Below are 14596 nucleotides of genomic sequence, written 5' to 3' on the forward strand. Positions count from 1 at the left end.
GCTGTAAGTATAGTTTAATATTAGTATATTGTAGCATATGCCTACTGTGAGATATATGAAATTTGTGTCCTGTATCATATGTATTGTATCACATGTATGTTCCTCACCATCGTGCATAAGCAGCTACATGAAGCGAATTGACCAAAAAGTGCAATAGTCAATCCGCGGAATCCGGATTGACCGCTGCTTATATACTAATCTGAGTGCGAATATGTCAATTCTTGATAGTATTGTAATATTTATATCAAGTCATATATGTATAATGTATCATATGCCTATGACTTAGCATGTAAATCTGTCTAAGGATGTCACATCGCTTCCACAGGTCTTAAGCTGAGAATGTCAGTCTTCCGTGTCATAAGATGCTGTTCACGATACTGTAGACGGAACCAGGTATAGAGGGATCTTTGGACCATACTCGTTAGTATGCCATGATGATGACTCGAATAGATATGAACACTATCTTACTACAAAGCATTCTCATTTCAGATTGTCCTTTGAAACTAAATCACGATTCTTTATGAACTGGGTTTTTTGGGGTCATCTTTCGACCATACTCTTCACAGATTCTTTTACCATATCTAATTTCCACTTTCATCGCCAAATGAAGGGAAACGTGGCTTTTCACGTGTCTTGAATATCCAGATCCTCTAGGATAGCATTTAACCAGGAGGTGTCGTCGCTCTCGAAAAGCTGGGGATCAGCGGAGATTCAAAGTAGGGGGTAAAGGTAGTTCTCCTAATGTTTATGGGGATCATGAGGACTCTTTGAGCAGATGAATGACTGCTTTTTGTCTCATATTTCGAACTTCCTGTCGTGACAAGGTGAACTCTAAAAGTGAACGTCTTCGTTGTCTATATTTGAGCCATTGCTCAATGGCATAACGATGCCAGGTATGCATGAGCCATCTCTCATTGGCAAAGACGATCTTAAACTCTTGAAGGGATTCGTATTGAAGGGTAGCAAGACTCTCGAACTCGTCGGCTGCCACTTTCAGGATAGTCATCGATATCAAGGTCCATTGTTTGACGGGATATATAGATGAGCGAGTTCTGCTTGAGTCACGATGAGCATAAACCAAGAAAGGAGAAAGAGGAAGAACGTCAAATATCAAAATCGTTATTGTAGACAAATTATTGAATGTTCTGAAAACCATATTCTCCGCACAGGCCTCGATCGACTGTCACAGATATCAGTCGCAAATGGTCAAGGCAGGTATCATGGGGCGATATGATATAGTGAACATCAGCGTAAGTCTCATCTTCATAATGTATCCATCGATGATATCGGGCTCTCTTGCAGTATACTCAGACGAAATGAGTGTGTAATTCTCAAAAACCTTTGCCCATCTGGAATTATGTATCATTGTCACTCCTTGAAATATCTTTTGACTATTTTGTCCCTCATCTGAATATAGTTGTACATTCACCATCACATTTCATCACGATTCCTTTTATTTCTGCTCATCAAAAGCGGCTGGATTCCCGATTGTTACTATAACTCCCGAGAGTTCCAATTTGAGCCTGATATGCAACGTATGGAAAGTGGTGGCCCTTTGTTCTGCTTCCTATAAGGCTAGTGGATAACCTCAGATCGAGGGTCCAGGCTACGGCGTGTTGATTTTCACTTTGTGTGTTGATGGTGTTCCTGCGCTAAAAGTGGGGTAAAGGAGACTTTTCAGAATCAAATCAACTTCCGACAAGGACAACGGGATCGTTAGCATTGATCAAAGATTTGATGGTAGTGATGATGACGAAGATGATGGTGATGACCGCACCAACACATTCCCACGAGTGGGGAACAAAAAAGAACTTTTGATACCAATCAAATCCTCTACATCAAAGCCTATACCATACATATATAGGCTTCTTAGCTGAAACCTCATTTCACTTTTTTCTTCTTCTTCCAGTTGGTATTGTACTACAGCCTAATCTATCTGTCATCGATGACTCCACATATTCTGTCTCGCCTGCTCTGCAGACCCTCGGACTCTAAGAGACCAGTCAATCGATTCATCCCTCTTTCTGATGCATCCTACTCTACAAGACCATTTATCACAATTATCACTCCTTCTGTTGTCGATCAAGGGAACAACCGTTCTCCTTTCGCCCTAGATCAGCTCCCTGATCCGGTGACAGCCCTCATTATTGAATTCCTCCCAATATCCAATAAGGGTGATCTCCACAGCTTGACTTTGTGCTCCAAAGACACTTATCGAATGTTCAGCCCCCTTCTATACAAATCGATCAAAATCAACAAGAACAACGTTAAATCGGTTTTCTATGGGTTTAAAGCAAGGAAGGCAATGGATCTCAAGCCGTCAAAATCTGCTTTGCTTAGAAAAGTAGAAAGACTTTTTATTGAAGATCTTCAAGCTGCTCAAGCTATTGCACAGGTTCTTGATCCCTCAAACCTCCAACTCCACCATGTGCCGGGCATTTGCATACCCAATAAACCATCTAGAAGTGCCTTCCCTTCAGTCCGATACGTTTCTTTCGGCGCAGCTTTTGGATCAAGTGATTCGGGCCAGATCGAACCACTCATCGCAGTCCTTGCTTCTTTCCTGAACCCGGTACATGTATGCGTCACCGCACCTACTCATCTCGAGGGATACAATCCAAGAGTTCACAGCTGGAGCATCGAAGAGATTTGGCATTGCTTGGTCACTTGGAACGTGAAATCCCTGACAGGACATGGTATGTTCATCTATCCCACCGGACCATGTTCCGAAACTATCACATCGTACAGAACGTTCCTTGATCCTTGTCCTGCTCAGAAGGACTATAAATGAGGTAGATGTTCGTGTGAAGGCAATATCATGGACCTCTTTGATGAGACGTTCGATATGCAGTTGATAGAACTGGATTACAATCTAATAAACGCAAATCTCGAGCTTGTAAATGTCCCTTGTCTCCCTTCTAATTACTACACACCTCACAATCTGGCGATGCTCAAGAAGAAATCCATGGATCGGTGTAACGACTATGATGAGTATCCCATGACGTTCGATCAGATTGCTCAAGCTTATGCGAATGCTTCAGATTGGGTGAAGAACAAATTTGCTGTGAAGACCAGGATGGAAGCTGAAGAATGTATCTGTTGTGGTGATAAGTGATGACGGTATCGTGGATGATGCAGTCAAGATAGTATGAGTATGTTTCATCCATCTGAGGTTAGCTATCGACGTTTGATTGACTGCTATCATTCTGACTGGTAAAATCTATACATCCATGCATGTTTATACTTTTCTATCTTGACGCAAGTTCTTACGTTCGATTCGCATTCATTCATTCAGTCGTTGTCTGCTAAGCTCCTTGACGATTATTCGGCTCTGCGTCTGTTCAGGAAATAAAGCGAGGGAAGATCCAGACAACTATCTTCTATAGGTGTGTATTCCACACACACACAGTGGGGGAACGGATCCTCTTTATAGTCGTGGTGAAGGAGAAAAAGGCGAAAATCTCCCTACTCGAGGAACGTGTTGATGACAGAGCTGTTGATGACAATGACGAAAGGGTTGATGACCACGACCTTTATTCTTCTCACGAGTGGGGAACAAAAAAGAAGTTTGTAAATTGATCAATCGATCAATCAATCCCGCCTCAAATGCGAATGAGAAGTACATTTTTCTACACACATTTATATATAGCGGTCTTAGTTGAACTTACCTTGTCTTGCTTTCATTTCGTTTCTTAGATTTCTTTTCTCCAGTCAACATGTCTTCCACCCTTAGGGAGTTGATGTCTAAAGTATACAGTAAATCAAAAATCTTCACGAAATCGACCTGCATGACTTCCCCTAGCATCATAGAGGATACAACCAAATTTCAATCCCCCCTCGCTCTCGATCGTTTCCCCTCTACAGTATCGGACTTGATCATCCACTTCCTCACCAAATCTGGACAATGCGACTTGTTCCATCTTTCTCTGTGCTCCAAAGACACCCACAAGACATTTTTTCCACTTCTCTACAAGACCATCAAGGTGAATCAGAACAACGTGTCCTCATTATTGTATGGATTGACTCAAAACCATGAAGCGGTGGATTACAAACCCGCAAAAGCAGCCTTGATTCGATCAACAGAAAGTCTCGTCATCGAAGACACAAAAGCAGCTCAGGCTCTTTCGGATTTCCTTTTCCTTTCGGAGTTCCACAATCCAGCACCCAATAGTACTTCAGTAGAAGTCACTTCATCCCCTCGCCTATCCTCATCTGTCAAATACCTATCATTCGGCGTGCCGCTGTGCTCCAATCTGCGTGACATCTTCCCAGTCTTCACCTCTGCATTTCAGCCACTTCACTTCTGCGCTACTTCACCTGTCTATCCCATAGAAGAGTACGTTGATGATTTGCAGCTCGTCGATCACAACTCTTACTGCTTAACTCGATGGCCCTTGACGTCACTCACTGGACACGGTGTTCTGATCCTTCCGGATGATCCCGAGGCCACAAGTGTGACTAAGTACCAGATATTCTTTCCTTCTTGCCAAGCGCAACAGGATCCCGAGAACTACGGGTGTACATGTAAGAAAAGACTTACAGATGTCCTAGACACTATTTTCCATGTTTCCACCGGGGAAATTCAAGAGTGTATCTTAAATGCAGTCGTGGAGTTGGTCAACCTTCCATGTCTTCCATCATTTTTCATACCCATCAAAACCTCGCCGATCTCAAGGTCAAATCTGAAATGGGGTTGCCCCCCGATCCCGAAACCACCATCACTTCCGATGATATCGCCCGAGGATTTAAAAATGCTTCACACTGGGTTGAGAATAATTTGGTGATGAAGTCACTCAAGGAAGCTGAAGGTTGTATTTGCTGTGGTGAGAGATAAGCCAAAGGTGTGAGTCGCCCCACCTTTTTACATTTTAGTCTGATGCTCAATCGATCGAGAATCTGATTTCAGGATCCACCATTCTACTCGATAGCAATGAGGTCGGAAAAAGAAACAGGATCGAGGGGGAAAGGGGAACAGGGGTATAGAATGAAGGGGATGAGGTTGAATACATGTTGCAATGCCTGTCCAAACAGCAGATGAATCACATATCATCAACTCAGTATTGCCTGGGTCTCGCATCCTAACGGCTATGCAACAACAATCTACAGGATACATTGACTTAATCACGATAATTCTCTGAAGTGATCTATGGAAACATGTGACTACACATACACAACCTTTCACGTTTTATCACCGACTGCGCCACACTACACAGTAGCAACTGTACAGACGGAAGTGACCCGATTACTTCATCCCACAGCAAACACACGGTTCCGCCTCTTCCCATGCTACGATACTGAAGTAGTCCTCAAACCAACCACTGGTTTTTCGTTTTTCCCATCTTCTATCAGCAGCCTCCATACATACCTCAAGACTGTCTTTACCGCAGCTAAACGACCTGAACCCTCCTGAAAATCGCTTGTTCCCAGCTTCGACGATATCTTCAGGAGTGATCTCATAACCCTGATAACCGGGACATATGATTTCAATTTTTGTCTTTTCGTCTTTTTGAGGATGAACGCAACACCAATAGGTACTATCAATGAAATCTGCGATGATTCGCGAAAGTATCTGTACTTCGTCTTCTTCTTCCGTCTCTGGAGGGATGTCTGTGTAGAACACTCGAATTCGAATTATACCGTGCTCACAAGGAAAAGGGATTTCATCCATCTGATGAATGGTACAGCTCTTGAATCTCCAATTTCCTACTAATAGGCCTAAACCCAGTTCGAATCTTTCTTGGTAACTTTGTTGTTCATTGATAAACAAGGAAGAGGCTTCATGATCGTAACAGATGTGTTGAGGGTTAAGACCAATCCGAAGGACGGATACGACTGGATGAGGATTGGGATGAACGTGAAAATTACACACTGGAAAAATGGACTCTTCACTGAGAAGACTGAGACCGAGACCGACGTTTTCAACATTTAAAAATATCAGAGGATTCATAGGTTTTGCTTCAACAAGACCACGTTTGACCTCGACACCATTCGTGTACCTCCTGGTGACCTCGTCGTGTGCGATCTCGTCGAAAGGTTCGGGATGGATAGATTTGGCGATAGCTTCAGCACCTTCGAAATCTGTGATGACGAGAGTTTTCACCAAATTGAGGAGTTTGATTTTCCGGTAATGAGATGCCAGTGCGGATGCATGAGCCTATACATGATCATCATCAGTTGGATCGAGGCTCTAGTATAACGCTAATGGTAGGACCTACTATAATATTGCTGTGTTCACCTCCGCTCCACTGCGCTTCCTGATCTATGTCGTAATTGAGACCATAGAAGATCTTTTGGTTGTTGCGTGCGTTGATCTCAAGCTTCCTGTACAAGTATGGGGCGAATGTGTCATACATGGCATGATTGACCCGAAGTAGGCAAGAAAGAGTTGGTTCTCCGACCGTTTGACCGATTTGATCCAAAAGGTAGAGAGCTGCTTTGGTAGGGAGACCAGCAAAATCGAACAAGGTCTGAGTTGAAGTGACGGACATGGGCATATTAAGAGACAGTGATCGATCGATTGTCAAGGTGAGGATAGTAAAGCTACAAGTCACTGCTGATCGAGTGATACAATAATAGAGCACAATCCAATCAAGACGCAGAGATATGATGTGAAAGTGAAAGTGAAGATAGGGCGTAAATGGGAATATCGCTGCTTTTATACGATGATGAATGTCACCATCAAAAGTGCACGGACCACCATTCATTCGTGTCATTCCCATCGTCGCCACTGTATACACTATATACATCACACATCATACAGGCAACACGATATACACTTACATCCATATCGTATAATAAATAAGGACAAGTTACATCATATAACCATTCGATTCCAATTCAAAATCAAACAAAACCCATCCGTACATCGGACAGTATTTATACCATTGAAGAGGAGGGAATATACCTCTAAAACAAATGAATAAAGGTTTTAAATGATACTCATTATACCATTTACCCAATTTATCATCCCAGACAACTTGACAAACTCCCCCACCTACATACACCTTTCTTAACTTTCTGAATAATCTAGGAGGTTCAGTCAATCCACCTTGTTTCACAACATCTTTCCAGACCTTACATATGAATCTTGATATGGTCATAGCGGTATAAATATCATTGATTTGTATAGATTCAAATTGATCCAGTACTCTGATCGTTTCTCTGTATCTCTCTTTGAGAAAATTAAATCCATGATGAAGATTGGTCCATTCTGTCGGATGTACATATTGGTTGGGTGATTTGTTCCAAAAGGTACCTTTTGTACTTAAACCTTTGGTGTTGTCGTGAAAATATCCATTGAGCCATTGACTATAGAAATCACGGTTATCAATTCGACAGTTCAAGCCTGATAAGATGTAGTCGACGTTGCCTTGATGAAGGATCAAGCTTCTTCGAAACCGATCTTCTATATTGACCGTGAAAGGAGATTGTACGATGCCGGAATATAAAGGATCCATCGGTACAGGGCGATACAAAGGTGTTTGTGTGTGGTAGGTACAAGGGTAAAAGAACATTTTGTGTCAAAAGTTTATGATATTTTGATGCTGTTCAGATCTTTGGTAGTTGTGGATATTGTGGGCCGACAGTAAGATGAAGAATATGATCGCAGCATGCTTTAAATAGCCATTCTCGTCAGCTAAAATCCATTGAACGAAAAAGAGAAGGTTCGAAAAATGTCATGTCGCAAGTGAAAATAAGGTTTATTGCTCTCTTGTTGAAAAGATTGCGTCAATCTCTCAAAACTCTTTGCAGAATCAGGTATCTGCTACAGATTATCGGTTCCTCGCCTTGAAGTGACATGATACGTGTGTACATATGTAATCGTTTGTTCTACCTACATAAATGCTATACATATATTTGATTCCATTTAAACCTCTTTGTGGGACATGAACGACGTCTGAGATACTACTTGGTCATAGTCACAGTAAGACCCAATTCACCCTTCATTTGGGGCTTAGTCCTTTTACATTCTCATCAAAGGTCATTCAGAAGAGACTGGCGTAAATGATCAATATACCATGTCAGCGGTTTCTACACACCTAAAGAGGATAGATAGTAGCATTCACCTGGACATTACGATTACATCTCCCCACAACAGATACAAGGTCTCGCTTGTTCTTTACTTGTGACCCATATGTTCAATTCGTACTTCGTTTTCTGTCCACCTTTATAGACTTGAACGATCTGCTGCTTAGTCTCTCCTACATCCAATAATCTCCCATCAATCTCGATCCTTTCCTTTCCTATATCCCCTAGACAAGTCAGATTAATGACTTCCACTTGGGCCATATCGTTGCGCATACCGTACACTACTCTTGCTAGTAATGAAGCTTCTTTGAGTCTTGCCTTACATCTACATCCTAATCCATAGTAACTTTCGCCGCTAACATCGATTTCCTCCTCCACATCTTCTTCACCACAATCACTACAGAAGACCCGGGTAACGGAAGATCGACCCGCGAAATCAGGTAAAGAGGTTGAAGAACGAATTCCATGCCAAGTGAATGATTCGAGGTCCCTATCACCAATAAGGTTGTTCATGTTATCTTCTAGACCTGGATCGTCATGATGATGTTTGATCGAAGGATACCAATTCGCACATATGTGTTTTGGAGTAAGTGTTGAGAGGGCTTCTAGCACGTCGTTAGAAGGGGGTATCGAATCACAGGTACACGATGGATAAAATTCATTGCTTTGAAGAAATGATATTCCATAAGATAAAGTTTGAAGGTTTGGGAAAAGAGTGTTCTTGTCCCTCGGATAAAGTTTGTCCTTGTCTTCTTCGTCTACAAGATCCCCATCCACCTTCTCATGCTTTCTGTTGTCTCCTTTCTGCTCGGGAAACTTCTCGCATACTTCGTTAAATAGGGTGATATACGATGCAATCGATTTTGCAGCTTTCCAATCGACTACAATGAGTGAATTGACATGTTTCAACTTATCGAATTTGCGCTTGAGTTTTCCAATAGCTCCGGTTCGTAAATCTACCTCTTCTACAGTTCTACTCTCTGAAACAGACTGATCATGATCTTCGTCACTGCTACTCACATCATCTTTCCTGGAGTTTAATCGACCGTGACCTATTTTTGTTCTTCTGGAATGCCCATGAAAAGCAGTGAGCTGATGAGATAGTTTAGGCTGAAACTTGGAATCCAAAATCCTCCCTACATTCCCTCTACGCAGACAAAGTCGTCTGTACAATGAAGGGAGAAAGCGTGAATACATAGTTCGAGAGGTGAGGATTAGGTTGAGTTTATCTGGAGGAGGTTGATGATCCATATAAGAGAAGATGACGGAAGCGATTTCGGGTGGGAATCTTGAGAAGAAGGTTGTTGAGAGACTACTTGAATGGGAGATTGGTGCGGTGGTTTCGTGAACGAAAGTGAACATGGTCTTCTTGCTTGGCATGACAAGTTGCTTTTGTCAATGATTCAGAAAATTGCCAGAGACTGTCTGACATGCAAAAAGATGATCTCAAGCAAAAAGGAGAGAAAGAAGAGAAGAAAAATAAGGAAGCGAATGAGAAGGATGAAGTTGATTGTAATACTGTAAGTAATAATGGGGGTCCTTTGGGGTTGACGTCAACCTGTTGTATTCAACAAGAACAATATATCACCCCATGCATAGACATCCGACAATCGATATAAGCATTCATTCCTTGGTGTCTGCATTCATCTAAAACATCGTCAATATGATACTACTACCGTGTAGCTACGGCTGATTCTACACGTAGAACGTACATCCGTCCGTATGACATCCATTAAGCAGTCAGAGTGATATTTGCCATTCTCCACCTTTCCATCTCGACCCAATCATGTTCGTCCAACACACCCATCCTACTCCATACTTCATCTACCACTCTACGCCATTCCAGAGAAAACATACATCCTAATCCGTTCAACTGCATGTTTATGCCTTTCTCCGCTTCTTCCATTGATGAAAATGGCAAAGTCGACATGTGATTGATGAACGTACTACATGTTAATGATACATGATCATAATGATTTGGACAACCTTTGAGTGTCTCAGAACATTTCGTAGGATGCATACAACTCGAAAATCCGTATTGCAGTATCCTGGATTTCGGTACTGGACCGACCAATGATCTTGTCAATTCTTTCCAATACAGTATATCGAGATCCCAACCTTGAGTCAGGTATGAGATGACCTCTTCTATACATGAGTGTATATGTAATCCGACCAAACATGATGGATAAACCAAATGCAATTCTTTAGGTGTGATGTTATATCGTAAAGCCCTTAAGATGGGCTGAGAAGGTATGTTGAATGGTGATGATCCCCATGAAGATGCATTGTATATACCAGCTAATCCCATGATCGCTTTAGCGGATAGATGAAGTGTTTGAAGAGAGGTGAAGAGTGATGCGTTCAATTCCGGGAAATAAGGATTCGTCATTTCATTTGTGTCTGGGGTATGGGCTTGGAAATGATTCTGAGTTTGAGTGGGATGTGAGAGAAGTGTTTGAGAGATGAACTCCGCTGAGGGAAGATCATTTATAGTTAACCTTTTGGTATATCCAAGTATTCTTCTCTTTCTATTCTGCCCTTCTCTACCACTCCTCTGTTGTACATTGGAAGGCCACTGATTGGGTGCATATAAACCGGCTAAAACACTGTTCACGTTCGTCTTGTCTACGTTGAGCGTTTCATATAGAACAGGAGTGAATCGGTCGTGAAAGTCCCATGAACATTGAACGAGTTTCGATAAGGTTGATTGCGGAAGTTGATCGAAGGATAAGAAGAGTAAGTGAATGATATCAGATGGGAGATTATCGAATGATAGAGACGATGTCGTCTTTGATTCGGTCGGATGTACGCTTTGATCATTTGCGCAGATCATCTTTGGTGTTGCGAGAAGTTCCGTCTCTTGATTGTATTGTCGTAAGAGTGATACTCGTAGTGATGGTATGTTATGTTTTGCTCGTCTACCAAAGGAGATTTAAGACAAGGAAACGAACGAGAAATTCTTGTTTTCCAACTAGATATATAATACGATTTCCAAAATGTAACGCACACTGTCTGTTAAGCCCTTTCATCTTTAATTCAATTCATCTTCAATCCTACTCTACAGTACGTATCGTGTTGTGGTTCGACATACTCGTATTTTTTTCACCTTTTCTTCGACAAATACCCTGAACCCCATCTTATCTGATAAAGACGACTGCGAGTACCCCGTATCGGCCGATACGCGTTGGAATATACGAGTACGTTGCGCCATTTGATTTTGGGATTTTGGGATTTGGGATTTGGGATTTGGAACTTAGCTGACTCGCAGTATCCCGATCAATTCCGATGAACGAGCTTCAGCGATTGACTCTGGTATGATCTTCAATGAGGAAATTTGCTTTGGTCCGCTGTCCACATGTCCAAGTGATATCTATACACTCCAGCCATTCGAATCGAATCGGAAGTAGGCGTGACCAAAATTCACTCTCAGGCTATCCATCAAAAATATCTTGTTAGATTATCCGATTACATACGGAATTGAGATTCGTCTTTGATAATAGCTGTACTAAAAATCACATGCAAGTGCGATCTCGTGGTCATGGTGCTTGTCATGTATTTAACCCGAAATCAAGGTCGATATACTTCACACCTCAAAGTGTTATAGTGGAGAAAACAATCCAATCATCATTCCAAATATTCGTACGATGATAAGTACGAAACGAAACGAAACTAAATTCGAATCGGTTGATAGGGATTGTCGAAATACATTAGGTATCATAATGAATAGAATTGATTTATCTGGATAGGTAGATGCAAGCACCTCATACACCTCTTCTGATCTACCGCCGCCATCGACAAGATCAATAAACAAGCCCGATCCCCCTTCAATTTCGCAAGATCAATCAAGGAGTAAACCAACGATGGCGAAAATAGAACCTATAGTAGAGATAGTAAACCTTCCTTGTCTGATGAGAATCTCATCGAACAGTATCAAGTCTGCAGCGGACGAGAGACGTCATAGCCAAGATGAAAATGAGCGATAGTTGGAAGGCAAGGAGGGTTGAATGGATCAAACACAACTTCAAGGTTGTTGAGCATAGCGATCTGAGAGTCAGGTGTTATTGTCGCTCTTCAAAGTGGTGATATGCGGATTTGGTTATCTTACAGTCATTTCAAGCACCGTGGCATATAGGATATATGAAATGTTTCAAATACATGTCATGTAATGCACTCGCTCGGATTACTTGAAGATCTGGAAATGCCTTTATCAAGACCTTCAAGTAGTTCGCCAAATGGTGAGACGTCTCTCTAATCAGTATCACTATCTCCTCCAAGAAAGTCCAAATCCATTATCGCTCCTAAAGCAGACTACGATCCGATCATTTCGTTCCAATGAGCCGTGTTTCCCAATTTCAGGATCAGGAACGTTCATTGTGTAGATTCCTACTCACATGCTCTTTATCCAACTCCCCTTCTTCAGAATCTTCAGATACGGGTATCGCGTCAGATTCTTCGTCTGAGATGATCGTCTTCCTCTTTGATTTACTAGATGTACCCCTTGTTCTCCTTTCTGTCGTTTCGGAAGATACGCCTCTAGCAGCTTCGAAGCTCTGAACGTCATCTGCGATGTATATCAGCTTGTCTAATTCACTGGTCTAGTATACTCTTCTGCAATGAGAGGTGATGCGAGAGAGGTACAGTATGACCTAAGTGATTTATGGATGATTTGTGACCAACCTAATTCTTGAGCCAAATCCCGTTTCTCCTTGATAGATTTCGCCTTTCCCATAGTTGGAGCACCTCTTATACCGAGGGAAGTTAAGATGCTTTGAAGATGTCTTATTTGGGATGAAGTCTATCCAAAAATATTTTAGTTAGGTCTGTGTATTCCTGAACTGCACGATCGAATCAAACGCTTTGATCAATCCAGATGGGATGCTTCAGTATAGTGGGAGAGGTACTCACCGTAGGATACTCTGCAAATTCCTTTGCCCTGTGACAAGGCGATCCGTCAGCTGATGCAGTACATGGAGTGATGTCCCGGCTTACCATTGTTTCCGTATTCCACAAGCTACAACGATCCTCTTCAGGTCAGCCAGCTTAGCTTCCTCGGGAGAGAGCTGAACGCAATCCGACCTCCGACGTCAGCTTACTTTGCGGTGAACCCGGTACAATTAAAGCTGACTTACACCTTCATTAGGATCTTTCTTTTTCCTCTAACATTTATCAAGCAGTGATCATCAGCTAATGTGTAAACTAGAGTCTCGACATGGACGGCTCACCTTCACACTCTTCTTGGGAGCATCATCATCGCTTGAAATAGCAGAAACAGATTTCGATTTCCTCTTACCGTTTCCGCTTGCAGTCTTTTTGGTCGATGATGATGTTGATTTTATCTTTTGACGTGATTTTGTAGTTGGTGGTTCATCATATACTGAAGACATGTCTGAATCATCTAATCTAGCTTGAGGTTCTTCCTCGCGTTTCTGCTAAGCGAGAGTTTATCAGCTTAGCATATTCTACATGATTTACCTTGGGACAGCATCAGCTGACCACTTACGTCCATCATAGGTATTTCTTCTTCAGAGTGAATGCTCTTTCGTGCAGACGACTTTCCCTTTGATGAAGAAGACTTGCGTTTGGCTTGAGGAGTTGATAATCCAGCTTCATCATCCTTTTGACATCATTGAAGTCAGTCGACTTTTCGATTTGATTTGTTGAACGATGAGAAACGACAAGAGCGAAACTTACAGATACTATATCTTCCTTTTCCTCTTCATCAGATGATTCATTTTGAGGTGAATCAGGAGATCTCTGCTTTTCCTTTCTCTTTCCCTTTTTCTTTTCGGTTCCCTTTCCGTTTTTACTGCTGAGCTTGGATTTCAGCTCTGAGCCTGATGCTTTTGTTTGGGGGGAATGACCTTGATCCAAGTTATCCTAAGTGAGGTAGCTAGCTGTCTTAGCTTGGGATATCGGATTGACCCTGGGTAATCTATCAATCTTGAGATAATTCACTTACAATCGCTTCCTGAACTAATTCTTTCACAGTGTTTTTCCATTCACCACTCAACGAACCACTTTGTAATTTCATAGAAGATTCAATTTCGGATCTTGCGCTTTTCATTGTAAAAGTTCCATTATCAATTGCTCCACCTGGTTTAGATGCTTTGTTGACTGTTCGAACGGTTTCTCTTCGAAGAGCCGGTAAGAGTGATTCGTCCATTTTAGAGCTTTGACACTTTGGCCATACAAGACAGACGAGGATTCAGTTGTCGGATAGCTTGAGAAACCTTCTAACAAGGATCTATTGAACATGAAATAATGAGAGAAAGAGAGAAGTAAGAAGTAAGAATTTAACCCTTAAAGCCGTGAATTCCGTCGGAAGTGTGTGATCGATTTCTTCGCTTGTGGGAAGAACCAAATAAAACATGCTATATGTAATGTAGCATATTGTGCCTCCTCTCTATCTTCCCACTCTCAGACACATATCTCATCATTATCGCAACAGGCTTTACCCTGCAATGGATTGTCTGCCAAGTTGCTCCAGAACAATGAGATTGCATCAAAGTAAGAATATCGCAATCAGAATAGTAAAGTCCGTCATAGAACGCCATATACTGTACCATAG

General features: G+C 41.9%; 5 protein-coding genes across 5 annotated transcripts; 1 reads left to right on the forward strand and 4 right to left on the reverse strand.

Moving 5' to 3' along the window:
* Window positions 1-1945: 1945 nt before the first annotated feature.
* IL334_001448 (uncharacterized protein) lies at window positions 1946-3115 on the forward strand (the record flags this gene model as incomplete). Its single annotated transcript, XM_062933205.1, has 2 exons — window positions 1946-2696; window positions 2859-3115. 2 exons carry the CDS (start codon window positions 1946-1948, stop codon window positions 3113-3115), a joined length of 1008 nt encoding a protein of 335 aa, XP_062789256.1.
* A 2127-nt stretch (window positions 3116-5242) lies between these two features.
* On the reverse strand, window positions 5243-6488 carry IL334_001449 (uncharacterized protein; the record flags this gene model as incomplete). The annotated part of the gene is made up of 2 exons (XM_062933206.1): window positions 5243-6154; window positions 6216-6488. 2 exons carry the CDS (start codon window positions 6486-6488, stop codon window positions 5243-5245), a joined length of 1185 nt encoding a protein of 394 aa, XP_062789257.1.
* Window positions 6489-8079: 1591 nt separating this feature from the next.
* IL334_001450 (uncharacterized protein) lies at window positions 8080-9408 on the reverse strand (the record flags this gene model as incomplete). Its single annotated transcript, XM_062933207.1, has 1 exon — window positions 8080-9408. The coding sequence occupies one exon, from the start codon at window positions 9406-9408 to the stop codon at window positions 8080-8082; it is 1329 nt and encodes a 442-aa protein (XP_062789258.1).
* A 352-nt stretch (window positions 9409-9760) lies between these two features.
* IL334_001451 (uncharacterized protein) lies at window positions 9761-10861 on the reverse strand (the record flags this gene model as incomplete). The annotated part of the gene is made up of 1 exon (XM_062933208.1): window positions 9761-10861. One exon carries the CDS (start codon window positions 10859-10861, stop codon window positions 9761-9763), a length of 1101 nt encoding a protein of 366 aa, XP_062789259.1.
* A 1415-nt stretch (window positions 10862-12276) lies between these two features.
* Window positions 12277-14191, reverse strand: IL334_001452 (uncharacterized protein; the record flags this gene model as incomplete). Its single annotated transcript, XM_062933209.1, has 10 exons — window positions 12277-12336; window positions 12420-12589; window positions 12706-12823; window positions 12934-12961; window positions 13018-13088; window positions 13158-13184; window positions 13251-13454; window positions 13529-13642; window positions 13720-13905; window positions 13988-14191. The coding sequence occupies 10 exons, from the start codon at window positions 14189-14191 to the stop codon at window positions 12277-12279; spliced, it is 1182 nt and encodes a 393-aa protein (XP_062789260.1).
* Between the last annotated feature and the right edge of the window lie 405 nt (window positions 14192-14596).

This window comes from Kwoniella shivajii, chromosome 2 (assembly GCF_035658355.1).
Source record: "Kwoniella shivajii chromosome 2, complete sequence".
Taxonomy (NCBI): Eukaryota; Fungi; Basidiomycota; class Tremellomycetes; order Tremellales; family Cryptococcaceae; genus Kwoniella; species Kwoniella shivajii.